The sequence below is a fragment of the Lissotriton vulgaris genome, chromosome 2_2 (assembly GCF_964263255.1).
Source record: "Lissotriton vulgaris chromosome 2_2, aLisVul1.2, whole genome shotgun sequence".
Lineage (NCBI taxonomy): Eukaryota > Metazoa > Chordata > Amphibia > Caudata > Salamandridae > Lissotriton > Lissotriton vulgaris.
In genome coordinates, this window is record NC_141688.1 from 21,851,636 (window position 1) to 21,878,059 (window position 26,424).

Consider the following 26,424-nt stretch of genomic DNA (forward strand, 5'->3'; position numbering starts at 1 on the left):
GTAGTACATAGGTGACAAGCTGGCGCAGATAATGTTCAGATCGCAAATTAAAATTCCACAGTCCTCCCTTTTAACATGTCTCGCCAACTTGTCAGTTTGGATTTATCCCCATAAGGCCACGTATTTCTACTTCATAGAGGGGACTCATGTGCTCATTTCGGAAGTCCAAAGTCTTTGGGCACATACAGTTAGAAACAAGGCCGCACAAAGGTGGCAGACATTGGATACCTAAGCAACACCCACATAATATTACAACAGGTATCAGCACGAAGGAAAACAACTTCCAACCCCAATTCTTCAAGGTGTCCCAAAACCAGCTCCCAAGCGACCATCCTTCTTGTTCTTGGTGAACCTCTGAGGAAAGTCTGTGGAGGTGTTCAATGGCTTTGTAGACTGAAGGCGAGTTGTCAGGCACGTATGTGCAGCAGCTGGATCCGATGATGCGGCATGCTCCTCCTCGGTCGGCTAGGACCACGTCTAGGACAAGTCTATTTTGGAGGGTCACGAGGCGGACCGCCTGAAGTTCCGCAGTGTTGTTGGCGAGGATACCAGCAGTGATGTTGATCGTTGTTTCTACTGCCTGGGTCAGGTGCCGGATAGCACAGCTGTTTGCCATTGGGCCCCACAGAGGAACAAGTCCCTTTTCTGCATCTAGGAACTGTGCTCCGGTGGAGTCGGCTTGTCCAAGGTCGTCTGCACGCCTCTGCCGGTGATGGTTGGCAGGGGCTACATATGTGGGCGGGAGAACGAAGGCAATGTAACAGGTACCCTTCCAACCCTTCGGGAGCCAGGTGTAAGCCTTGGTGCCACACACAAAGTACATGTTTGGAGAAGCAACAAAGGAAGGGGGGTCAGCTGAGTCCAATGTTCTGGTGATCTGGCAGGCGCTGTGACCCACCAGCTGCGTTCCATGGCCTTCGAGACACACGAGACCTGTGACATTGATGACAGACAGAGCCACAGTCAGTGTAGCGGTGGTTTGTTTTTGCAGATGAGAGAAGGTGGTCCTGGCTGGATTGTGGAGCACCTGTACTTCGACTCGTTCTTTGGCTGGAATGTCTTTGATGAAGGTGGCGCCTGTGAGCGCAGGACACAGGGCAGCAGGAGTCTTTCCGGTTCTGTTCAGCCAGAACCCAGAGTAGAAGTGTGACACTGTCCGGCCGGAGGTGGCGTTGTCCTTGTGGCTCTCTTGCATGAGGATCAGCCAGGCGAGGCAAGAGCCGTGAACTGAGAAGGGTGAAGGGATGAAGGGAATAGAGTGTCCGGTGGCATGCGGGAGCAACCCGCAGATCCAACCGTTCGTAGCGTTCGCAGCAAGGTTGTGTTGGTGCAACAGTTGCACGAAGGAATTGTTCCAGAATTCCCTGCGCCTTTCTCGGAGCTGAGGCGACAGAGAGATTAGGTGATGCTCTTTCAGGGGGGTCGGCTGTGCAGTAGGTAGCAATGCCTCATGAGCCGGTGTGCTTTCCTCCAGAATCCAGAAGGAGGTCATGAGGAGGAGGCAGAAGAGGAAGACAATGAAGAGTGCGATTGTCTTTGATTTGTGCAAGTTGTCAGTCTTTGGATTTCTATACTGGGTATTTCCTGTTGCTTCCATCATCTTCTTATCTGGCGCTTCCATCATCTTCTTATCTGGCGCTTCCATCACCTTCAAGGGAGCTCGGTAGCGGGCAGAACCACAGACTTCGTTTAGCTTCTCTCCCGGCAACCCTTGATTGTGTTTAGGTCACCGTTCTGAGATTTAACTTAGTCCGTGGCCTACTTAGCCGAAACTCCCTCCTTTCGACGCTGGAAATACCCTTCTCTGGATGGCACAGTGGGATCGGAGAATTTTGCAAGTTCGAGTGCCTCAGTATCGGGATAACAGTCCAATATCGGTCGGTCTTTGCTCAGGAGCTCTTCTTGGGTGCTGACGTTTTCTGTCGTGGCCAGGTTTGTAGAGACCTTTCGGCAATGATGCGCGTGCAGCCAGTGCTTCTTCCCCTCCACTCGGAGTGCCGTTCGGGTGGTGATCAGCACTTGCCAGGGGCCCGCCCACCGAGGTTCCAGACTCTTGGTTCGCTGGAAATTTCGTATCAGCACGAAATCTCCCGGTTGGATGTCATGGCCGGGGCCCCTGGAAGCATCGGGGATAGCCTGCTGCACCTGTTGATGAATGACAGACAACGTTTTAGTTAACTTGCACAAATAATCAGATAGTAGGACGTCTGGGACGTCATGAATGGAGGTCGGTTTGGGGGCAGTCCAGAGATTCATCGGACGCCCAAACACGACCTCGTAGGGGGTCAAATGGTGCTTGGTGGGAGTGGAGCGCATCGATAACAAGGCCAGTGGGAGGGCATCCGGCCAGTTAAGTCCAGTGGTGGCCACTATTTTTGCCAGTTTCAGCTTCAGTGTGGCATTATGGCGTTCCACTAGACCAGCGGATTGGGGATGGAAGACCGCATGAAATCGTTGCTTCACCCCCAACCCTTTTAGGATTAATTGGATAACCTCAGCTATGAAATGGGGGCCGTTGTCGCTCCATAAAATTCGACAAAGGCCATAGCGAGGGAAGAATTCCTTCAGTAGTACTTTGGCAGTAGTCATGGCAGTGTTGTCACGGGTTGGATAGGCTTCCACCCATTTGCTGAAGGCACACACAATGACTAGTACATACTTCAGGTTTTGGCATCTCTCTAGTTGGACGAAGTCCATCTGAAGGACCTCGAAGGGGTGATTGGGGGTCCCAAACCCTCCCCGGGGCACTACAGTTCCTTTCCCGGGGTTGTGTTGCAGGCAGATAAGGCACTGCTGAACTAGGCGTCTGGCTGAGTCGGGGATTTTGTCATTGTGCCAGACTTTGGAAATGAGTTCGATCATGGGTGCAGATCCTATGTGTGCGGGGGAGTGAGCCATTGTCAGTATGGGAATCAGATATGAGTCGGGCAGCAACCATTTGTTTGCATCTTTTGTTCGCCAGCAGCCCTCTTCGTCCTTCAAACCCACCCTTGCCCACTTAGTCAGTTCGTGAGGGGTGCTGGCCGACTGTATGTCTCTGATCATTTCCCTTGTGTCACTCCATTTTTCCGCTTGTGACCTGGTCACATATATGCGTGTCACCGTCCTATTCTCAGCTGTGGTTCGTGCAGTGGTGTCGGCTAATGCATTCCCTTGTCCGACTAAGTCTGTCACTCTTTTGTGTGCCTGACATTTGATCACCGCTAATCGTTTGGGGAGGAGAACTGCCTCAATCAGAGCGGACACTAAATCTCCGTGGAGGATTGGGGTACCGTGGGACGTCAGGAATCCCCTCTCCCTCCACAGGAGCCCAAAATGGTGGACCACCCCGAAGGCATACTGGCTGTCCGTATATACGTTCGCGGTGGTCCCTGCGGCTATGATGCATGCTCGGGTGAGGGCTATCAGCTCTGCTGCCTGGGCAGATCGTTGTGTGATGCAGGCTGTTTCAACTACTGTTTGGGCTGTCGTTACTGCATAGGCAGCTGAAGTGGTGCCATCTGAGAGTTTGATGCATGAGCAGTCTACCCATAGCTCTCCATCGGGGTCAGTGAAAGCAGTGTCTCGGAGGTCAACCCTACTCCTAGTCTGTTCGTCTGTGAGGGTCACACAGTCGTGTATGGGAGGAACGTCGGGGTCGTTTTCAGGCAGGGGTAACAATGTGGCAGGATTCAAAGTCGTGCATCTCTTTAGTGTGATGTGGGGTGCAAGCAGAGTCAACTCGTACCCTGTCAGTCGTGCGCTAGTCAGGTGTTGGGTCTTTGTCTGGTTCAAAAGGGTGTCTACTGCATGGGGCACTAATACAGTGAGGGAGTTAGAAAGTACGATTCCCTCGCTCTGACGGATGGAGACAGCAGCGGCAGCTACTGCTCGAAGGCAGGCAGGTAAAGCTCTGGCTACAGGATCAAGAGTGGCGGAGAAGTAGGCACATGGGCGCTGCTTAGGGCCACTCAATTGAGTCAGGACAGACAATGCGCATCCCTCCCTTTCGTGGGTGAAGAGGGAGAAGGATTTGGAGTAATCCGGCGTTCCGAGGACAGGTGCCGAGCAGAGTGCATCCCGTAATTCCTTAAAGGAGGCTTGACACTCAGTGGTCCAAGGAAGCGGGGAGGGGACGTCTTTGGTCAGTAGGGCAAGTAATGGTTTCACAATGAGGCTATAATTAGGCAACCACTGTCTGCAAAAAGAGGTTAGGCCAACCAAAGAGCGGACCTGTTTTTGTGTTTTTGGGATGGGGGTGTCTAGGATGGTTTGGATTCGGTCAGGGGTAAGTTTTCTCCCTTCTTTGGACAGAAGATGGCCTAGGTAAGTCACCTGTGGCTGACAGAATTGTAACTTCTTTTTGGAGACTTTATGGCCATTTTCTGCAAGGAAGTGTAGGAGTTGGACGGTGGCTGTCGTTGCAAGCGGGGTGGTGTCGGCCGCCAAAAGGATATCATCGACATATTGGATCAACAGCACTCCCTCTGGTAGCTGGAAGGCATCCAGCTGTCTTTTGAGGGCCTGGCTGTAAATGCTGGGACTTTCAGTGTACCCCTGGGGAGCTCTACAAAATCGGTACGAGCGGGATTTTAAGGTGAAGCCGAAGAGATAACAAGCTGTCTGGATGGATGGGGATAGAGAAAAACGCGTTCTTAAGGTCGATAACAGTGAAGGTGGTGGCGGTGGACGGGATGAGGGTCAAAATGGTGGTGATATCAGAGACTACGGGATATTGGGGTATAACCACTTTGTTAATCTCTCGTAAGTCGATGATGAAGCGATACGCTTTCTCATCTCCTTCACCTTGCTTCTTAACAATAGGTAGGATTGGGCTGTTGCAGACGTTGCTAACCACCTCTTCAACCACTCCTGCATCTACCAGAGACTGAATGATCGCTACCAGTGCCTTCTCACCCTCTGGGGATATCCGATATTGCGGGAGTTTCGGGAGTATAGCGTCCTGTCGTACAGTTATGTGGATAGGATCAATCATCATTCGCCCCACATCAGAGTCGTTTTTGGCCCACAAGTACGGGGGCAGGGCGTCAAGCAAGGACATGTCAGCGTCAGTTATGGGGCACATATGTCGTGGGGGACGGGATCTGGTCATGTCTGGGTTGTCGTACAGGATGACTCGTATTCCATCTGGGGAACACCTAATGGTAGCTCGAAAATGCTTCAGTAAGTCAATGCCCATAATGGCGTCAGGGGAGTTGGAGGAGAGTAGGAATGTCGCGTCAGCAGTGTTGTTTTCTAGGTCAAAGGTAATAGGTACGGACAGGGGGTTAGTGGAGGGCGTCCCATCGAAACCTATCGACGTTATGTGTGAGCCAGACAAGGGTGCCCTTGGAATCAGTCGTTTTGATAACACACTACGTGTCGCCCCAGTGTCTACCAAGAATGGAGACTCTGTACCCAAGACCTTAGCGGTGACATAAGGACCTTGCTGGTCAACACAGAGCTCGACTGGATCCCTCCCTTGCCCCTGGCAGTCCTATGCAAAATCGGGGGCATTTTCACCTTCGGATAGCTGATATTGGTTCTGTCGGGGACGGTCAAATGTATTCAGTCTTCCTGATCTGTCATTGTTAGTGTCGTTGGAGTTCCCTCGTCCCTGTACTCTATTCCTTGGACCACCTGCCACATCCCTGGAATCCCTATTTCTATTCATCTCTAGCAAAACCGGACACTGGAATTTCCAATGGCCGAGCCCTTTGCAGAAGGCGCATTGGTCATTGCTAACGTCTCTCCGTCCAGTGTGGGATGTTGGGGTGTGATCCTTAGGAGGTAGATCTCTGGGGGTGTTTGATTGGTAGTTCCCCCTTTGATGTTCCCGTCCTAGCGCTATACCCTGTATCTGGGCTATCATTACCCTTTCCTTTAAATCTTTCTTCTTTTTCTCGGACGCCCTATCATTCTCATTCTTTTGGTGCTCGTAATACTGAGCCATCTGAAGGATAGCTGCGGGTTTGGAGGCCCCCCAACTACTCTCACTCGTCTGTAGTTTTTGGGAGACTTCTTGTGTTAGTCCCTTTACATAATTTTGCACAAACAGGTGCTGTCCGGTTGCGGTGGTCATGTCCTGGCCACTGTAGTCGGAGAACACTGTCTCAAATCGGGAGAAGTATTCTGACACATCTTCCTGGGGTTTCTGTCGACAGGCCGTGACTATCGACCAGTCTACTTTTCTTTCCGGGACCAGTGTTTTTAATTTCTGGACTATTTTATCTGGGAGTTCCAGTATGTCTTTCACTGGTTTACTCCCCGGCTCTCGCTGTCTATCTAGTTTACCGAGTTGGTCCCAGGTATGTCCAAACAGATCCGCGTGGTCAGCCTTCCGGATTTGCTTCCACACGTCAGCTGGCAGACATAGCCCAAAGAACAAGTCAATATCTGCTAAAGTCATTATTGTCGAACCCAAGGCTGTGCCTAATTCGGTATAAAATGCTGTCGGGTTCTTTCTTAAGTCGGGCAGGGTTTGCTTAAAGGTTAGGATATCTTGTCGGTCCCATGGTTGGTAAACCCAATTGTACACAACCCTTCCCTTTGCATTTTCATTATTAATATCATCGCTCGTTCCCTGGCCCCGTGGCGGGATCCAGTAAGGAGCAGCTTCTCTGATAGGCATCATAGTATTGGCTACTTCTGCCGAGGTTGTTTCAGGGACCGTAACCTTGGCTTCTGGTTTCTGTTCTGCGAGGTGGCGGAAGACCTCAAGCATCTGCATGAAGAGCTCCGTCGCCTCACGTTCAGTCCCATCTCCAACATCAATTTTCCTATACAGTGTTGTTAGTTTAGCGGGTCCCTTACTCTGATACCTATCTTCATACGCGTTCAGGGTGTAGTAGCTGAATCGCAAGATGAAATGCCGCCTGTGGCTGTCGGCATGTGAATTATATACGCTCATTGTATAATCTTCGCTCTCCCTTCGTTCTACTAATGTCTTTGCTATTTTGTCGATCCCATCCCGCTCATCTTTGCTCAACCTATTTAGTCTGGCTGATGATTGTTTGCTAGACTCGGGGTCGTCTGATGAGGCTGTTAATGTGGCTGGTGCAAAGGCCGTGAGGGCTGGTGCACTAGCACTGAGAACGCTTTCGCTCCCACTCGGAGCGTGAAAGCTTTGTCGGCAGGGGGCATATGGAGGGGGCATGTAGATGATTGGGGGACCTAGTAGTAACTCATCGTTCGCCCGTTGTTTGGAGGGCAATTCAGGGTAGAGCGCAGAGGGGGTCCTAACAGGACATTGGCCTGTCGACCCTGATTCTTGGTTTTGCATAGTATCTTTTCTTTCTTTTATTTCTTCTTCTAGTTGTTTTGCGGCTAGGTGGGCTGCCTTTCGTAATTCTTTCCCTATTTTTGCTTCTTCTCTTTTCTTTCGTTGTTCCGTTTCTTTGCGCCACATGCCGATACTGTCGAGCATAGTGGGCGTGGTCTTATTCTTCTGGAGCGCTATTTCTAATGTTTTTATTTTATTTTCGTCAAAGGAACCTATCAGTGGCCACTGACTTTCAGGGTTCTTTTTCGTATATTTATGCCATAGTTTAGTGTAAGCTATAGCGACTAGTCCATACTTAGTGAACATGTCCTTATTAGGGGTGCCCTCCAGTGGAGCTGGATGGTTCATCTCTAATAAGCGGTCCGGGCTAAACAGGCTACCAACCAGTGGGGAGAAGACAGGCATGACGGATTACAACGGGGACAAAAGTCTGCACTACCTATCTTATCACGGCGGACAAAGACTAGACAGAATATTTCTATTCTACGTTGTTTGGAGGCCGTGAATACCTCAAAAGAACCAATACCGAATAATCGGCCAATCAAACAATCCAGTGGGGAGAATAAGTGGGCGCGAAAAATTATCGTTACCTACTCTTTCTCTACCTGCAAAGAGAGGCCTTGTTCTTCCCTGTTTGCAGACAAAGAATCTCCAGACAATAATCCACGAACGATAGTTCGGGAAACAGTGGGGGAGGAAGATAGGCACGACGGATTACAATGGGGACAAAAGTCTGCGTTACCTATCCTTCACTGCTTGCAAAGAGAGAGCCTGTTTGTTTTTCCCCGTTTGCAGACAGTGAATCTCCAGAGGGTTTCAACAAAGCGTAATACTAGTATTATCCAAACAAAAATAATTTTCCTCAATTCGTCGTGTTTACACGACCTTACCCGGACCGCATGGACGGTTTCCTGTCCTCTGGATCCAGCGCCCGATCGTCCTCTCTCCTTCGTGTTGTTCGCGGCACTCCTGATGGTTCCCAGTCAGGACCGTAGATCACTCGAGAGAGGTCTGTTCAGAACTAGTGAAGGTCGGATGATCGGCTGTCAGACGAGGGTCTATCGGACACGAGCTCTTCCCGATCGTTGCTGTCGTTCACTCTGTCATCGGGACCTCTCCCACTGGATCCACGTGTCGCTGATGGGCCCCACGCTTTGGGACGCCAATTGTGGAAAAAGGTAGGGCTAGGACCTTTCTCAAGATTTGCCCGGCGCTAACCGCCCTTGTACCATTCAAATTTACCAAGCAATGAGGCAGGCGCCGGAGACCAGAAGGCAGGAAACAGAAGTTTTATTCCGACGGAGCAGAACACATCAGATCAGACAACAAGGTATCGTCTCGAGGTGCTCTAACAGCCTCTCGGAGGCCTGGCCTCTTATACACTGGTTTATGGCATGTGACCTTCCTTTAATACAATCAGATCTTTGTAAGGCAAGAAAAAGACATCCCCGTAATCCTAGTGTCAATCCCACCCCCATATACCTTCACAATAGAGGTCCTCAACCTGCTGATAAGAGGAGGAGACCATCACGCAGCTGAGTGTTCCGTCGAGTCTTAGGATGTGTGCGCCTGATCATATCACAGGGGGGTGGGGAGGCCTGGATCAATAGAGGGTCCTTTGAAGGAGAGCGACCTCATACAATAAAGGGCAGTAAATGATATCTCCCGGCTTAGGCAATGGCCTCGGACCTGTGTGGACAGTCGGACACGGGGTGAGGGGCCATCAATGGAGTGGTATTCATGCCGCGTGGACAATCCAGCGCAGGAGGGAGGTTTATCAACAGAGGGGCATTCATGGGAGGAGAGGAGGTGTTGGTCAGGCGCTGGCGTGACTCCCAAGGACAGGGTCATGCAGAAGGGTCATGCTCATAAGGAGGAGGAGGGAGGGGGAGCCAGGGTGTGCGGAGGATGCTTGCTGGGTCAGAGGGACGTGCTGGCGATCGATCGTGGACAGGGAGACCATGATATCTAAAATGGCTGCCATGCACGTAGTACATAGGTGACAAGCTGGCGCAGATAATGTTCAGATCGCAAATTAAAATTCCACAGGTCTGCTGTGGGTTTCTTCAGAAGGGCGCTCCGGGAAGGTGGCGGTGTTGAGGGAGCAGTTGATGACGTCTCGGAGATGGGGTGCGATGATGGAGTCTGCTTTGTTGAAGATGTGGTAGGGACATGGGTCAGTTGGCGATCCTGAGTGGATGGAGTTCATCAGGCGGATGGTGTCTTCAGTGGTGATTGGGTTCCAAGCGAAAAGGTTGTTAGAGGGGGGTTTAGGTTCGGAGGTGGGTGGAGCGGACTGGTCTCCGGGCTGGTTTTCAAAGCTGTTATGTATGTCGGCGATTTTGTTGTGGAAGAATGAGGCTAGGGAGTCGCAGAGGTCTTGGGAGGGAGTGATGTTGTTGGTGCCGGCGGTGGGGTTGGTAAATTCTTTGACGATGTTGAATAGTTCCTTGCTGTTGTGGGCGTTGTTGTCAAGTCGATCCTTGAAAGCTGATTTCTTGGTGGATCGGATCAGTTGGTGGTATTTGCGGGTGGCGTTCTTGAAGGTGGTCAGGTTGTCAGTGGTTGGGTTTTTTCTCCAGGCTTTCTCGAGGGTGCGACAGAACTTCTTGGATTTCTTAAGGTCATCGTTGAACCAGGGTCTTTTTTTGCTACCTTGCTTGAATTGATGGTTTTTCAAGGGTGCTAGTTCGTCTGCGCTGTGGGTGATCCATTGTGTGAGGTTGGTGGCAGCTTGGTTTGGGTCCGGTGATTTGGCAGGAGGGTTTTGGTGGAGCGATGTGAAGAGCTGGTCGGTGGTAATTTCGTTCCAGTTTCTTCGGGGAACTGGTTGTGGGAGGTTGTGGGTTGTGGACTTTTTGTAGTTGAAGTGAACGCAGCTTTGGTCTGTCCAATGGAGAGCTGTGGTGTGGTTGAAGGAGATGTCCTTGCTGGAGGTGAAGATTGAGTCGAGTGTGTGTGGGTGGGGGTATCAACAAGTTGTTCGAGTCCGAGGTTGTCCAGGTTGTCCAGGAGGGTGGTGGTGTTGCTGTCGTTTTTCTTTTCAAGGTGGAAGTTGAGGTCTCCCAGTAGAATGTAGTCCTTGGAGGGGGAGGGGAGGGCGTGTGGGCTGATGAAGTCAGTGATGTCTTCGCTGAATTGTGTGGGGGGTCCTGGTGGCCTGTAGATGAGGTTGCCTCTGAGTGTGGTCTTGGGGTCGGTGTGGATCTGGAAGTGAAGGTGTTCGGCGGTCGTGAGGTTATCGTCGGAGCTGGTCGTGATGCGGATGGTGTTCTTATGGACGATGGCGATGCCTCCTCCTGTTTGGTTGGTGCGGTCCTTTCAGATAAGCTTGTAGCCGTCCGGGATGGCTATGGCGATGTCTGGAGCTGAGGAGGCGTTCATCCAGGTTTCTGTAAGAAAGGCGACGTCCGGCGATGTAGTGTCGAGTAGGTTCCAAAGCTCAATGGCATGTCTGTGGACCGAACGGGTGTTGAGTAGCATGCATTTCAGGTGGTTAGTGTTGGAGCTCTGTTAGGAGTTAGTGGATTGGGTGTGGGTCCTGATGCTGTCGAACTTGCAGGAGCGGCAGGTGAATGGTCCATGGGTGTGTCCTGGGGCGGCTTGGTAGCAGTTTGGGATTTGGCCGGGGTTAAGTGCTGAGAGGGTAGCGGCGTCGTACGTAATGCGGGCGGAGTGGAATTTGCGGGGAACAGGGGGTCTGGCGCTGGGCGAGGTCCAGGCGCGGACGGGCGTAGACGGGCTTACCTTTGGCGCACCTTCGGCGCGCAAGAGGCGCGTCAGCTGCGCGTGAACGCTGCACGCAAAAGCGTCTGTCATAAGTGGATAGTGGAGGGGGGTGGGGCGAGGGAGGAGCAGCTGGGAGGCGGGAGCGGGGTGGAGGGACGGGCTGGGAGGCAAACGAACAACAAAATGGCATCGGCAACAAAAGCGGAACCAGGCGCAGCAAACACACAGGCAATGCGATATAGCGCTACGATATAGCGCTACGAGGTGGCACAATTCAAATGCAGGCAATATTACAGTCCAGCGCAGCGCTACGATGCCAATCTGGCACAATATGAATCCGGCAATGTAGCAGTTCAGCGCTACGAGATCAGGGAGCGTGGGGAGCGACCACCTCTGCAGGAGTCAGGATGGTCTGTCACTGGTGCGCAGCGGGCAACATTCATCCTGTGCATTCCACTCAAGCTCAGTTGGTACCGTTCTTTCTAGAGCTGGCACAGTCAGGATTTTCCCATTCCATTTTGAAAGTTTTCTTGGCGGCGATTTCTCGCTTCCGGCAGGATGGCTCCTCCTCTCTCTGCTTGTCCAGTGTCATTCGTCAATTCTTCAAGGGTCTGTTCAGGAAGTTCCCGCCCATTCGGCGTCCTCCTCCAACCTGGCACCTCAACATCGTTTTGGCGCAATTAATGAAAGCACCATTCAACCCCATCCACAAGGCAGATTTAAAATTTTTAACTTGGAAGGTGGCTCTTCTCCTTGCTTTGACCTCTTCACGTCGCGTAAGTGATATTCACGCCTTTACAATTAAGCCTCCTTTTCTCCAATTCAAATCGGACTGTGTTGTGCTTCGCACCAACCCGGCTTTCATGCCTAAAGTACGCACTGACTTTCACCTTAATGAACCTATTTTCTTAAAGACTTTCTTTCCCAATCCTCAATCTCCAGCGGAGCAACGTTTGCATTCTCTGGACGTTAAACAATGCCTTAAATTTTACATCGATAGGATGGCACTCTTTCGCAAATCTGATCAGTTGTTTGTAGCCTTTGGATGCATGTGCAAGAGGGCGTTCTGTTACCAAGCCAACTATTGCACGTAGGATTTCTTCAGCAATTTCTTTCTGCCATCAGAAAGCTGGCAAGCCTCTTCAATCCTCGGTGAGAGCTCATTCCACCAGGGCGATGTCATCCTCTGCTGCCCTGTTTGCTGGTGTGCCGGATCACCAAATTTGCTGAGCAGCTACGTGGTCCAGCAGGCACACTTTCACGAGACATTACTGCCTTGAAACGATCAACGAAGGTGATACGGCAGTGGGACAAGCAGTGCTTCGCAATCTTTTTAACTAAGATGAGCCTCTGCTTTCTACTCTCCACCTATATGGTTTGTGTAATGATTGTGTTAGTGTTATTATTATTATTATTATTATTATTATTATTATCATTCCTACCTGGCTATGCTATGCTATCATGCATCTTTATGCCTATGCATTGCTGTTTTTGCTCTTACAGCTGGCTGTTACTGCTCACTATTCTATTCAAGCATGTGAATCTATGAAAGACACCCTAATACTGGAGAAGAACAATTGTTACTTACCTGTAAACAGGTGGTTTCCAGTATTGGTGTCTTTCATAGATTCACATGCGACCCGACCCACCCGCCTCCCCTCAGAGGCTCGCTTCTCCTCCTAGACTCTTTTGTCACTCCTGTGCTACGAAAACCTGAGGGCCTGAGCCTCTGAGGAGAAGGTTCTAGAGCGGTGCTTGCGCCTGATTGGCTGTAGTTTGTACTAACATGGACATGTTACAAAAGTTGTCTTTCTCTCTATGTATTCCTATGTGAGAATACTAACCTGGTACTTACAAGTATTTCTGGTTTGTGTATTTTTGTGTTATGTTTTTACATACATATTTTATTGGGATTTTATTGCTATTTTATTTACCGTGGGGCTCCCACTTCGACGAAGGGGAATATTCAAGCATGTGAATCTATGAAAGACACCAATACTGGAGATCCACCTGTTTACAGGTAAGTAACAATTGTTCATCTAGATAACGTTGCCTCTTATATGCGTTTTCTTTTTTAAAATATTTTTTTTAATGGTGTTCCGGGGATCTGCCTGTGGGCGGAATCATTCTACTGTGTTTTGTATTCATAGAGAATACCCAATGTTAAGAATTAGATTTACAGGTAAGTACACATTCCTTTGCTCCTAATGTGCCTACAAACTTAAATCTTTGTGAAACAGTCGGTCTACCCTCTTTAGCAGAAATGTAGCTTCATAAGTTGAATGTAAAGAATGCTCTCCATTACAAGCCATACATAAATAATGAGATATGAAAGACTGAGTCTTTGTCTCATTTATTTAAGTCGCGGGGGCTTTGAAACATCCTAACTGGTCTTCACCAGTTGAATTCAATTTTGCATTACCTTTTGTCATCCCGATGTTCAGTGAAGTTTTTACTAGAAGAGTTCCAATGCTGTCCTCTAGAAAAACGATTGAAACTGCTCCTCTCCATGCAATGGGATTTTTAAAGAACAATTGCACATTGGTTTATTTTGTAGTTATCTTATTTTTCCTAGAGTTGTGTTTTGATGGTTTACAGCTTTCTGTGTAATGAAAATGATTTTTCAATTCATTTCTGGATTTCAGTGCTGGCCACAGTAAGTCAGTTCAGAAATGTGATCAATCTTCAAATTTCCTATATCCATACAAGCTGAGCCACCTAAGGAAAATTTGAGTAGAATAAGGATAGGTTTAGGCATCAAGGGACTTTTGATCCCGATGTTGAGAAATGAGAGAACCTGGGACTATATGACCTAGCTGAAAGCAGTAGCAGGTATTCGCGAATTGTTTTTTCTTAGAGTGCCTCGATTTAAATTCATTGTAGTGAGCAGGACTATATGGGCTTGCTTGTTCAAGCCGTTCTTGTCTGCCATAGTTTTTTTTTTGTTTTTTTGTAAGACCTTTATTCGTAGCAAAAGATTGATACACAGCCAGGAGCCTACAACCCGGGGGCCGGCTGCGTTAGCGTAAAGGTGTATTGCAAAAGTGATGTTACACAGCCTTGTGGCCGACAACAAACTGTCCGGCGGCGTATTGCATATAAATTAGGTCTTGTTTTTCATATATTTTGTTGGTGTATTAAAACACACACACAAAGTAACAGTACATAACCCCAACAATGAGACCTTCACATTTCAGCAGTCAATACCAGAAAATTCAATGCAAATACCTTGTTACATCTATACAGAACACATCACCAGTCACCCCTCCACAGCAGCTTAAGTCTCGACACTCAGATTAGAAACCCAACATCTTCAGTCCGTGTCATTCTCCAGTGTGTTCACATATGCTGTGAGGTATAACCAGAAGTCTTTCGGCCTGGAGCGTAACGGTAGACCCTCCTCATATGTTAGGAGTTTGTCCCTGCATCTGGTTGTGGTGGGTACCTGTGTGCTTTGCCAGCACTGTGATATTTGCCGTTTGGCTAATAGTAATGCAACCGCACAAAATTTACGTTTAGTCGATTTTAGTTGCAGCACAATGCCCAATAAGCAAATGCTTATCGTGCAGTCTATTGTAACCCCTATCATGGGAGAAATTTTAGTGGTGACTTCTACCCAGTACTCATGGATCTTGGGGCACCACCAGGACAAATGTACAAAGTCGGCACCCTCAGCACCGCATCTCTTACACCTGTTGTCTTCCTGCATGCCGTACCTGCACATGCGTGCTGGAGTGTAGTATGCCTGATGAAGAAATTTATAATGTATGATTTTAAGATTACCATTAGGGGTAAGAATTTGTGTTAGTGCGCATGTCTGTTGCCATTCCTTTTCTGTCAAGGAGTCCTCTAAAACCGAGTCCCATCTGGATTTGGACTTCTCTGTAGAGTGCGGTATCTCGGCTTGTGCAGTGGTGTACAATCGTGAGACCAAGTGCGATAGGTCTTGGGTAGTAATAATGAGTTGTAAAGTGTCTAGGCTTTCCGGCTCTTTAGGGAAAGTAGGGTACAGCTCCATCATGGCTCTCTTCAACCTGTAATGCGTGTAGCAAAACATCTGTGATTTTGTTTTGAATGTATTGGAGATCTGCATTGTCTATGAACCTGCCCTCACTAAATAGATCCCCCATCTGTTCAATGCCCACCTGTTGTAACAACTGACAATGCAGAGTGATCATGTAAAGGCATATTCTATGCATAAAGAGGGGTTTTATGTGCCAGCCGACCAAGGTCGTGCCATGCCCTAACGGTAGGGTCAATTGTGTTGATGTCATGATCGTGCAGTGGCGGAGGTTTGTATGAGAGGATGGCAGAGAGAGGGACAGGTTTCGCGTTGCCTTCTTCAATCGCTGTGTGAGTGAGGTATGGCACTAGGTGATACCAATAGGCTGCGTATTGAGCCTGTGCACACAGATAGTACAGTTTAAAATCTGGCACCCCGAACCCTCCTCTGGCATACGGGAGTGTCAGTGTCTGGAGTTCAATGCGCGCCTGTTTGCCCGCCCATATAAGCTGTAGTACTAACGATTTAATGCGACGGAACACTTCCCCTGGAGGGGTAATTGGGATGTTGTTAGAGGTACAAAAGTTTAGGCAGTATATTCATCTTTACTATCGCGATCCGGTCTGCTAAGGACAGCGGTAGCTGTATCCAGCGTTTAACTTTATCCTCCAGTTTGGAGATTGTGAAGCCATAATTCGTGCGGATGATATAGTACCCCCAAATACCGTACCGGGTCGGTCTGCCACTCCAATGGGTACTCTGTGTCCAGGGGAGTTGTCGTGTCTGTAAGGGGGATAATGTACGACTTTGACCAATTTATTGTTAGCCCGGAGTGACCGCCGAATTTGATGTATTCTCTCAGTAGCTGGTTTAGATGCTCGGCTGGGTCACGAACGTAGAGTACCATATCATCCGCGTACAGTGATATGTGTAATGGTCTGGAGGGAAATTGCATGACAGATGATTTATAGTTCTGGCGGATTATGCAGGCTAGGGGTTCTAGTGCTAGGGCGAAAAGGAGGGGAGAAAGTGGGCAACCTTGTCTGGTACCGCGTTCTATTGCAAAGCTGTCGGATAAGTACCCATTCACTCGGACCCTGGCACACGGATCAGTGTAGATTAGGGAAACCCATTGGACAAATCTCTTGGGGAAGCCCATACGGTGTAGGACCGCAATCAGGTAGCTCCACTCAATAGAATCAAACGCCTTGGCGGCATCCAACAGTACCGCCACAGCCTTCGTGTTGGGTTGGAGATAGTGGGATAAGGCGAACAATGTCCGGGTATTGTGGGACGTGGATCATGTTGGGACAAATCCCGCCTGGTCAGGTAGCACCAAGTTGGTCATCAATGGTGTCAGTCTCACCACCATGATTTTCGCCAGTATTTTGGAATCGACATTTATCAGCGAAAGTGGTCTATAGGAGTCGCATTTGGCCGGGTCTTTAGAGGGCTTTAAGAGAGCTATTATTACTGCTTCTCGGAGCGTGGGGGAGGAGTTCACCCTGGTCAAACGCGGCTCCGTACATTCCGCCAAATGGGGAGCCAGTATATCTACGTAGTGTTTGTAGAATTCGTTCGTGTACCCATCCGTACCTGGCGCCTTGCCATTCGGTAGTGATTTAATCACATATGTGACTTCTTCCACTGTGATGGGTGCCGCCAAGTATTCCCTTTGGCCATCCGACAGCCATGCTATCGCCACCTCCCTGAAGTAGCTGTTAATGTCATCTATAGACGCTATCGGTTGTGATTTGTACATCGCACCATAGGCTGCGCCTCTCACCAGGCCGGGTCACCCCCTTGCTCCTCCTGCCGCCTCCTGCTCCTGCCTGCCAGCCTTGCCGCCTTTTTCCGCCGCAGACGCTCCCCGTGCGGCTCAGCCTCAGCAGAGCCGCCCGCTCGCCAGTTTCCTGCCGCTGCTCGCCACAGGCCCCGCCCACCACCGGCCCATTGGCCGAGCCGCTCCCGCCGCCCAGCTGACTCGCCCTCTCGTCCCCCTTCTTATGACGCCCCCAGAGCGACCGCGTAGCGGGAGCGCCGAAGGTGCGCCAAAGGTAAGCCCGTCTGCGCCCGTCCGCGCCTGGACCGCGCCCAGCGCCAGGACCCCTGGCCCCCGCAGACCCCAGCCCTCCCGCCGGATGTACGACACCGCCACCCTCAACGCACTAAACGCCGGCCGAATCCCAGGATGCTACCGAGCCACCCCGAGACGCACCCACGGACCCTTCTGCTGCAACGCCTGCAAGTTCACCTGCATCCGGACCAGCACTACTCCAGCACCAACCAAGACCAAGACGAGCAACAGCAGCAGCCACCTGAAATGCATCCTGCTCAACACCCGCTCCGTCCACAGACACGCCATCGAGCTCTGAAACCTGCTCGACAAAACTTCACCAGACGTCGCCTTCCTCACGGAAACCTGGATGAACGCCTCTTCAGCGCCCGACATCGCCATCGCCATCCCAGACAGCTACAAGATCATCCGAAGGGACCGCATCAACCAGACCGGAGGAGGCATCGCCATCATCCACAGGAACACCATCCGCATCACAACCAACACCGACGACACCCTCGTACCCGCCGAGCACCTGCACTTCCAGGTCCACATCAACCCCAAGACCACCCTCAGAGGCACCCTCATCTACAGACCCCCGGGACCACGCACACAATTCAGCGAAGGTATCGCCGACTTCATCAGCCCGCACGCCCTCCTCTCCGCTGACTACATCCTCCTCTGGGACCTCAACTTCCACCTGGAGAACAACAACGACCGCAACACCACCACCCTGCTGGACAACCTCGCAAACCTGGGACTCAAGCAGCTGGTCACCACCCCCACCCACTACGCCGGACACACACTCGACCCCGTCTTCTCATCCAGCAAGGACATCGCCTTCAGCCACGCCACCGGACTCCACTGGACGGACCACAGCTGCGTCCACTTCAGCTTCAGAAGGACCACAATCCACCACCACCAGCAACAGGTTGCACGCAGAAGCTGGAACAAGATTAGAGCCGACCAGCTCGCGACCTCCCTGAGCATGAACCCTCCCACCAGCGCAACGAACCCAAGCCAGGCGGCCACCAACCTCGCGAAGTGGATCAGCAACTGCGCAGACGACCTCGCCCCTCTGAAGACCCCACCTAGCAGACCCGGTAGCAAGAAAGCCCCATGGTTCACCGACGAACTCAAGAGCTCCAAGAAGAACTGCTGAGCCCTCGGGAGAACATGGGGCAGAGACCCAACACCGGACAACATGACTGCCCTCAAGCTCGCCACCCGAAGACACCACCAACTCATCCACACTACCAAGAAAACCGCATTCAAGGAACGACTGGACAACAACGCACACAACAGCAAGGAACTCTTCAACATTGTTAAAGAGCTTTCCAACCCCAACGCCGGAAACAACATCACCCCTTCGCAAGACCTCTGCAACTCCCTCGCCTCCTACTTCCACAACAAGATCGCGGACATACACAACAGCTTCAGCACTCAACCGATGCACGCCATGACCGAACCACTGCCCCCCACCACCACCCTCTGAGCCTGGACCCCGATCAGCACCGAAGACACCGTCCGCACGATGAACTCCATCCACTCCGGATCGCCTACCGACCCCTGCCCTCACCACGTCTTCAACAAGGCCGCCGCTGTCATCGCACCCCACCTGCGGGACATCATCAACACCTCCTTCGACACCGCTACCTTCCCGGAGAGCTGGAAGCACGCCGAACTCAGCGCTCTACTAAAGAAGCCATCAGCCGACCCCACCGACCTCAAGAACTACCGCCCCATCTCTCTGCTCCCGTTTCCTGCCAAAGTCATCGAGAAGACCGGCGACAAGCAGCTGGCCGCCTTCCTCGAGACGAACGGATCCCTCGACCTCTCGCAGTCTGGCTTCCGGGCCAACCACAGCACCGAGACCGCCCTGATCGCAGCCACCGATGACATCCGAGCACTGCTTGACAACGGAGAAACAGCAGCCCTCATCCTCCTAGACCTCTCCGCGGCCTTCGACACTGTCTGCCACCGTACACTAGTGCAGCGACTCAGCAACGTCGGAATCCAGGAGAAGGCACTGGAGTGGATCATCTCCTTCCTCGCCGGAAGGACACAGAGAGTCGGCCTCCCCCCGTTCAGATCTGAAGTCACCGAAGGCATCTGCGGCGTTCCTCACGGCTCCTCGCTCAGTCCAACCCTCTTCAACGTCTACATGAGCCCCCTCGCAGACATCGCACGCCAGCACAACCTCAACATCATCTCCTACGCCGACGACACCCAGCTGATTCTCTCCCTCACCAACGACCCCGCCACCGCCAGAGCCAACCTTCACGAAGGGATGAAAGAGGTAGCCGAATGGATGAAGAACAGCCGCCTGAAACTGAACTCGGACAAGACGGAAGTCCTCATCCTGGGATCCTCACCCTCCGCCTGGGATGACTCCTGGCGGCCCCCCGCTCTAGGCAGCGCACCCAAACCAACAGACCACGCACGCAACCTGGGCTTCATCCTGGACTCCTCCCTCTCCATGACCAGACAAGTCAACGCCGTCTCCTCGTCGTGCTTCAACATCCTGCGCATGCTACGTAAGATCTTCCGGTGGATCCCCACCGAGACCAGGAAGACGGTCACCCAGGCCCTCGTCACCAGCCGTCTGGACTACGGCAACTCCCTCTACGCCGGAACCACCGCCAAACTCCAGAAGAGACTCCAGCGGATCCAGGACGCCTCAGCACGACTCATCCTGGACATCCCCCGTCGCAGCCACATCTCCGGACACCTGAGAGACCTGCACTGGCTCCCGGTCAACAAGAGAATCACCTTCCCACTCCTCACCCACGCACACAAAGCCCTACACAACCAAGGCCCAGGATACCTCAACAGCCGCCTCAACTTCTACGCTCCCAAACGCCAGCTTCGATCGACCGGCCACGCCCTCGCCGACGTCCCCCGCATCCGAAGAACCACCACAGGGGGACGGTCCTTCTCCTACCTCGCCGCCAAGACAAGGAACTCCCTCCCGACCCACCTCCGTCTGACCCAGGACCACCTCGCCTTCAGGAAGCAACTCAAGACCTGGCTGTTCGAGCAGTAGCGGACCTCCTCCCCCAGCGCCTTGAGACCCTCTGGGTGAGTAGTGCGCTATATAAATGCTTTGTTTGATTGATTGATTGATTGATTGATGGGAGTCTACAAAGCTTTGTAGTATGTCCGTGGCTTGTGTCTGTATTGTGCCATCCCCCGATTTAATGCCAAGGACCGCTGTATGGCTTCTACCTTCGCAAATTTTGGCAGCTAACATTCCACCCCGCCTGCCACTCTCCCCATAAGATCTAGCGGAATGTTTTTTGTCCAGATATTTTGTTTCATCATCAACCAGGTTTTGGTGTTCCGTGTGCAATGTGCGTAGTTCACCCAGAATAGTGACATCGTGTGTAACTCCGTAAGCCCTCTCCATGTCCCTCATTCGTGTTTCGCAATGTTTAATTAGTTGGCGGTTCGTTTATATGGAAGTAGTCTTTGTTCGCTGTGTGGATGGTGTCTGCGTAAAGTATGTCTGGGAGAGCACGTGAGTTGAACCTCCATTGAAAGGGAGGTGGAGCGTAATTTGGTACGGTAAGTTTGAGCAGTACTGGGTTGTGGTCTGACCGTGTTCTGGGGAGGACGTACACATCCTGTGTCCAATGTATGATATCATCTGTGCCTTACCAGTAGTCCAAACGCGACCAACTGTTATGACAAGCGGAGACGTGTGTGGCACCTGGTACCGTAGGATATTTGTGTCTCCATATGTCCGTTAAGGACAAGTCCGCTAGCATATGTAGGAGTTTGGTTCTGGCTTGTTTGTGTGGTTCAATGGACTGTGCGGAGCGGTCCTCGTTGTCCGCCAGTGTCACATTCCAGTCACCCCCGCATACGATCTGAGTATCTGTTAACTGCTGTAAGTGACCCCACAGTTCTTAAAAGAGGTCGGGGGCATCTACATTCGGGCCATATATATTAAGAAATGTTAGTCTTTGACCACGTAGGGTGCCTGATATAATAACATATCTGCCACTCGGGTCCTGTATTACCTGCTTGAAATTCAAGCCTTTACGTACCAACGTCATCACCCCCCTGGAGTAGGAGAAATACGTGGCGGAATGGACAGATTCAGCCCATTTTTGGCCTATGGATTGATGTGTATTCGGGGCAATGTGTGTCTCCTGCAAAAGCGCGATATCTATATGGCATCTGGTTAGGTATGCGAATACCCTTCGAATTTTCTTAGGCTGCATCAGGCCACGTACATTCCATGTGAGGAGGTTTATGTGTGCATTATGTGTGTGATTCATTCTCTGAGTCATCCGTAAGGCGGAGGTGTCTGCATTTGCTGCGCTGTGTAATTATGCCTGGGGCCTGCCGGTATGTGCACATATTCAACTGTGTGTAACCATGTGATCCTTTGTTCTCTGACATACAGCGGATAGACAGTTTCTGAACGATCAGGTTTCAGAACAGCAACATAACCCCCAACCCACCCTCCCCCACCCACTCCAGCAACCCAATCATGCCGAAGCCATTCTCCCTCCCCGATTAACCCCGACAACAGTTCGGGTCCTGACATCAAGAACATCTCTACAAAACTTGTGTGGGGAACACCCTTGTGGAGGTCCGCCGGGGGCACAACACTCCATCCAACTAAATGGATGTGGACGGCATCAATAGCGTTAGTTAAAGTAGGCGTGTCATGAGTTCATGCCCCAGGTCTACCCCCGCCCTTTACTAGCTTCAGCCTGGCCGTCTAGTAGGTATCATTACGCAACAATACATCCCGTTGTTACCTGCGTACAATAGCAAACATGGGCTTCCCAGCTACCAGCCATAGTTGATATGAAAGACATTCTCATGTGTCACTCCAATTGCGAGCCACGGTGCCCTGGTATACATCTCGCCCTGCATAGACTATTGTGCACCTTTTAGAATAGCCGACAATATTATGTACCAACAAAGACATAAAGGTGCATGTGCGTTGGGTGGTGAACACTTATCCTCACGCGGTGGCCCTGTAACAGTCTATGTATGGATTCACCATATGCAACTAATGAGGTCAAATAGGGTACAGTGCACCAGCCCTGGTGTACGTTGCTGCAACAGCACGGGTCTTGAGAAAGGAAATAGAACATAAAGGGGGACACTCATCGCATGTGGTTTGCAGTCCATTAAGTTAGTGCTGTAGCTACTACATTTGCGTCCATGAGACCATGCAACTAGTTCAGCATGTATATCTTGATACATGTTCGGAAGCTCCATGAGACATCAGTACATCTAGTTTTAAGAATATGTATCTGAGTATGCCAGACCCACTGGTGAGACGCCGATATCAGCCACATCATCTCGGTACTCTTCCCAACAATACCTCCCCGGCAACGCTCACATTGTGGCTCCGGTGCATCCTATGTATCTCACCGTTCAGGAGCCATTCTTGAACAGAGTGCCAATGAGCTTAAGAATCAATCATCAACAGTAAGTCTGGTGCACACAGGTGCCGAGTCTGAAAAAATGGCTAGTGCGAGTCAGCATCTCTGTTCGGTATTGTCTCAGCCAACATTTGTACAGATAAGTACCTGTAGGGCGATACAGTTGATCATACTCACATACAGCCTTGTTTAAGCACTTCTGCGGCGTGTTCAATCCGAGTCCAATTGCTGATCTCTCGTGCACCGGATTTGTTTTGTTTAATTATTTTTTTCACAAATTCCTGCGCAGCTTTAGGAGACGCTAATAGCACAGCCTTGCCCTCCCACAGCACTCGTAACCTGGCCGGGTGTAGCATTGAGTAATTAATTTGTAGGTCCCGGAGTTTGGATTTCACCGCTGTGAATTCCCTTCGAGCCTGCTGCACCGCAACTGTGTGGTCCGGGTAGAATTCGAGTTTGTTGCCCTGGTGGGTTATGGGCCCCTTCTCACGTGCAAGTCTCAAGATGGTGTCCCTGTCCCGATAGTTCAGGATCCTTGCCACAATCGGGCGCGGCGATGCACCCGGTGGTGGACGGGGCGCAAGGGACCTGTGTGCTCTCTCTACTACAAAAATTTGCGATAGCACGTCATCTCCAAATATGTCCTTGAACAATTTCTCGACGTATTGCTCCATACGACCGGTGTTGGTCGACTCCGGCAGGCCAGTAATGCGCACATTATTGCGTCTGGAGCGTGATTCCAATTCTTCCTCCTTTGCCTTTATCACCTCTAAAACCCGCTCGATGGTCGTGCATTTGGTAGTGGTGGCATGTGATTTGTCCTCTACTGCTGAGATTCGCGTCTCCGCCGTCTCCAGCCTCTCTCCATGTTTTTCCAGCTTGGCTGCCATGCCATCCATCCTGCACGTTAAATTGTCCAGTTTGCCATTGATGTCCTGCAAGTTAGCCTGGATGGCCAGCAATATTTTCTCCATATTACTCCCGGGAGATGGTTCACCCGGTGATCCGCTCACACTTCCAGGCATCGTTTCTGCGGCCTTGGGCGACTTTTTAGTTTCAAAGGAAATCTTCTGTTGTTGCTTTTCAGGCCTTACCATTGTCGAGGATGGTGGGGTGAACAGCGCTTCGTCCCGAGGTGCGGACCTTGTTCGCCTGTTGGACGCCGCCGTTTTGGCGCCCTGTACAGCACGCGGGTCTGGGAATGGGGGTCGTCACCCGGTGCAGTTCCAAGGATGTGAGTCCGATGGATCGTCTGTGACAGCCACCGTGGAACACAGGAGTACGTCCACTGGGAGCAGCCTCCGAAGCACTCCACTCGCAGCAACAGCAGCACACCGCGCGCGTTCCAACTCCGGAGGATGCGGTGTCGGGTTTGAGGTTCTGTAGCGTTATTGGGGGCAACGTGGCAGGTCTACGTGATCCCCACAGCAATATCCGTTATCAACGTGGCGTTGTGTGTTTTAGCGATGCGTTTGCGGCAGCGCGTCGCCCCGCCAGGCCAAGCATCTGAGAGCCGGACGTTGGGCGCCGCCATTTTGTCCAGCGCCAGTCACGATCAAACAAACACACAGCAATGTTTCCGTAGAGGGCACAATCATTAGTTCAAAGCACACATTGTCTTTAAAGTACCTATGATTCCCTGGGTCTGCTCTCAGCGCTGGTCAGAACAATGCAGGTGGTGCGTTCACTCCGCCGTTAGCTCCGGATATGTGAAGAGGAGCGCGGTGGTCGCCATCTTGGACGCTCCCAGCTCTCGGAGCTGTTTTTTGTCGTTTTCTCTCGCTGTTGCCGGATTCCGATCCTCAATTTTACACTGGGGACGGCGTTTGAACAGCAGTGTTGTGGGCATTAGGGCGACCTTAGGGCGGCACGTTGTTGGCGTCCGGCGGAGCTGCGATCTCACTCAGCCATTCCGCCGTGCGCCCCCTAGCGCCTCCCTTGTCTGCCATAGTTACTCCAAGGGATTTGGCATCTACAATAACCTCTATAGAATGACATTCATAAAGCCATAATTGTCTGGAACTGATTTTCATGTACACGTTATAAACTTTGATTCACTTGGATCCTCTTTAAGGATGCAGGAAAAGTAGAAAAAACTATATGCCATTAAATGAGCAATCCGATGTTTGAAAAAAAAAAAAATTTTTTTTTGCTCCCAGTAAAGTATCCTGGCACCCAATTTCTCTGTAGTGAATCCATATTTATAAATGTAAAGAATATGTTGAGGATGGGGTCCTAGTTCTACAGATAAGCAGTCTTTTCTGGCTCTTGATTCCCAGTCTGATGTAGAATAATTAAAAAGTTGGGAAATCTATGAAAATGTCAACAGTGGAAAAATATGGTTATTACAGGTAAGTAATATGTTATTACTCTACTTGCCACATTTTCAGTCTCTCTGTAATGCATCTCAACCAGCTTGTTGCTACCGTTAAAACATTGTATGTTTTTCCAAACACTTGTTTCTACCACAGACCAGTTTGCCAATGTTCAGAAATAAAAATTTCACTGTGAAGAGGAGATTTAGTGACTTCCTTGGACTTTATGAAAAACTATCAGAAAAGCACTCCGTAAATGGTCTCATAGTACCCCCTCCTCCGGAAAAGAGTATAATAGGTAAGATAACCTTTCAGCACTGTTAGGCGGTTCCCAGTTTCTATATACTTGTGCATGCCTGCTGCTTTATATATTTATTCTGATTTATACATTTTCTATCAGAAACTTGGCTTCGATTTGGGCTGTGTGAATGATCATTAAGAATGTTCCAATGTACTGTATTTTATGTATTATTCCAACAGATTGCACTTTTCCTGTGACATATAAAAACTCAAGCATCCAAAAGATGATGGTAGGAATGCTGGCAATTTGTCCTACCACTGGCAATCACTCTGGGTAGCACACTAACTCACTGTTCATTGGCACACAGTGCCCCCTCAGTGTGGACCCAGCCATATGCAAATTAGTCTTGACCCTGCTCCAATAGGAACAGTCCAGGCCGAACTGCGAGGCCAGGTCCTCCCTGAACCCAATATACACACTCAACCCTTTTTATGTGTTCCATGCAAAACATAATTTTATGGTGGCTATCGACATTTTTCTTAATTCTCTTTGTGGTATATAGTTCATGTAGACCTTCAATAGTTAGCACTCGGCTGAATCATTGGCATTCTACCTTATTGCTAGCTGATATTGTCTCAATCGTGCTTCCGGAGCCACAATCTGTATGACCAAAAAAGTTGGTGCTCTCATGTCTCAGTTGTGTATTTTTTTTTTCAATAACTATATTTTATAAAGAAAAGTTCATACAGTTATAATAAAATGCAATACATCAGAGCAAAAAGATTAAGGGATATGTGTGTGTGTGTGTGTGTGTGTGTGTGTGTGTGTGTGTGTGGCTGTGTGTGTGGCTGTGTGTGTGTGTGGCCGTGTGGCCTCCCCAAAATTGCTCCGCATTCCCAATCAAAACAGGGACACGGACTCCAGTTAGGTGCGTGTTTTCATTATTTTACAGTGAAGCAGGCACTTCGGCATGGCGGCATGACTCGTCTCGCCCAACAGGTGGGCTTGTTAACATGATGAGACTCACGTCTCCCACAGTATTTAAACACATTCTTTCAACCACTCATTGCGTCACGTGATTAAGTGAACATGAAAGAAATACTTCAAATGTAAAATCTGTTTAAATTTCATATGAAACATCAGTATACTTGCAATTATTCTGTAAAATCCCTCAATAAATAAATATTTATCAAACCAAACAAAGTGCAGTGTGCCAATACATGGTTAAAAACGAATGAAAAAACATATATATATATATATATATATATATATATATATATATATATATATATATTGGTTCAAATACCAAGACAATCCGAGAGCTTGTTGTCTCAAACAAGAAACTGAATTGCGACAATTCAAGGCATTTTACTTGGTTTCTTATTCACTAGTATAATAGTAACCATAT

The 26,424-nt window shown here is 50.1% G+C and overlaps 1 protein-coding gene across 1 annotated transcript in view; it reads left to right on the top strand.

Annotated features, from left to right (window-relative positions):
- SNX1 (sorting nexin 1) overlaps nt 1-26,424 on the top strand; it is a 672,004-nt gene that overhangs the window by 184,004 nt on the left and 461,576 nt on the right. The window contains exon 6 of the mRNA XM_086959205.1: nt 24,932-25,073. Within this exon, the coding sequence (XP_086815331.1) occupies nt 24,932-25,073 (142 nt within the window). The remainder of the gene's footprint in view (nt 1-24,931; nt 25,074-26,424) is intronic.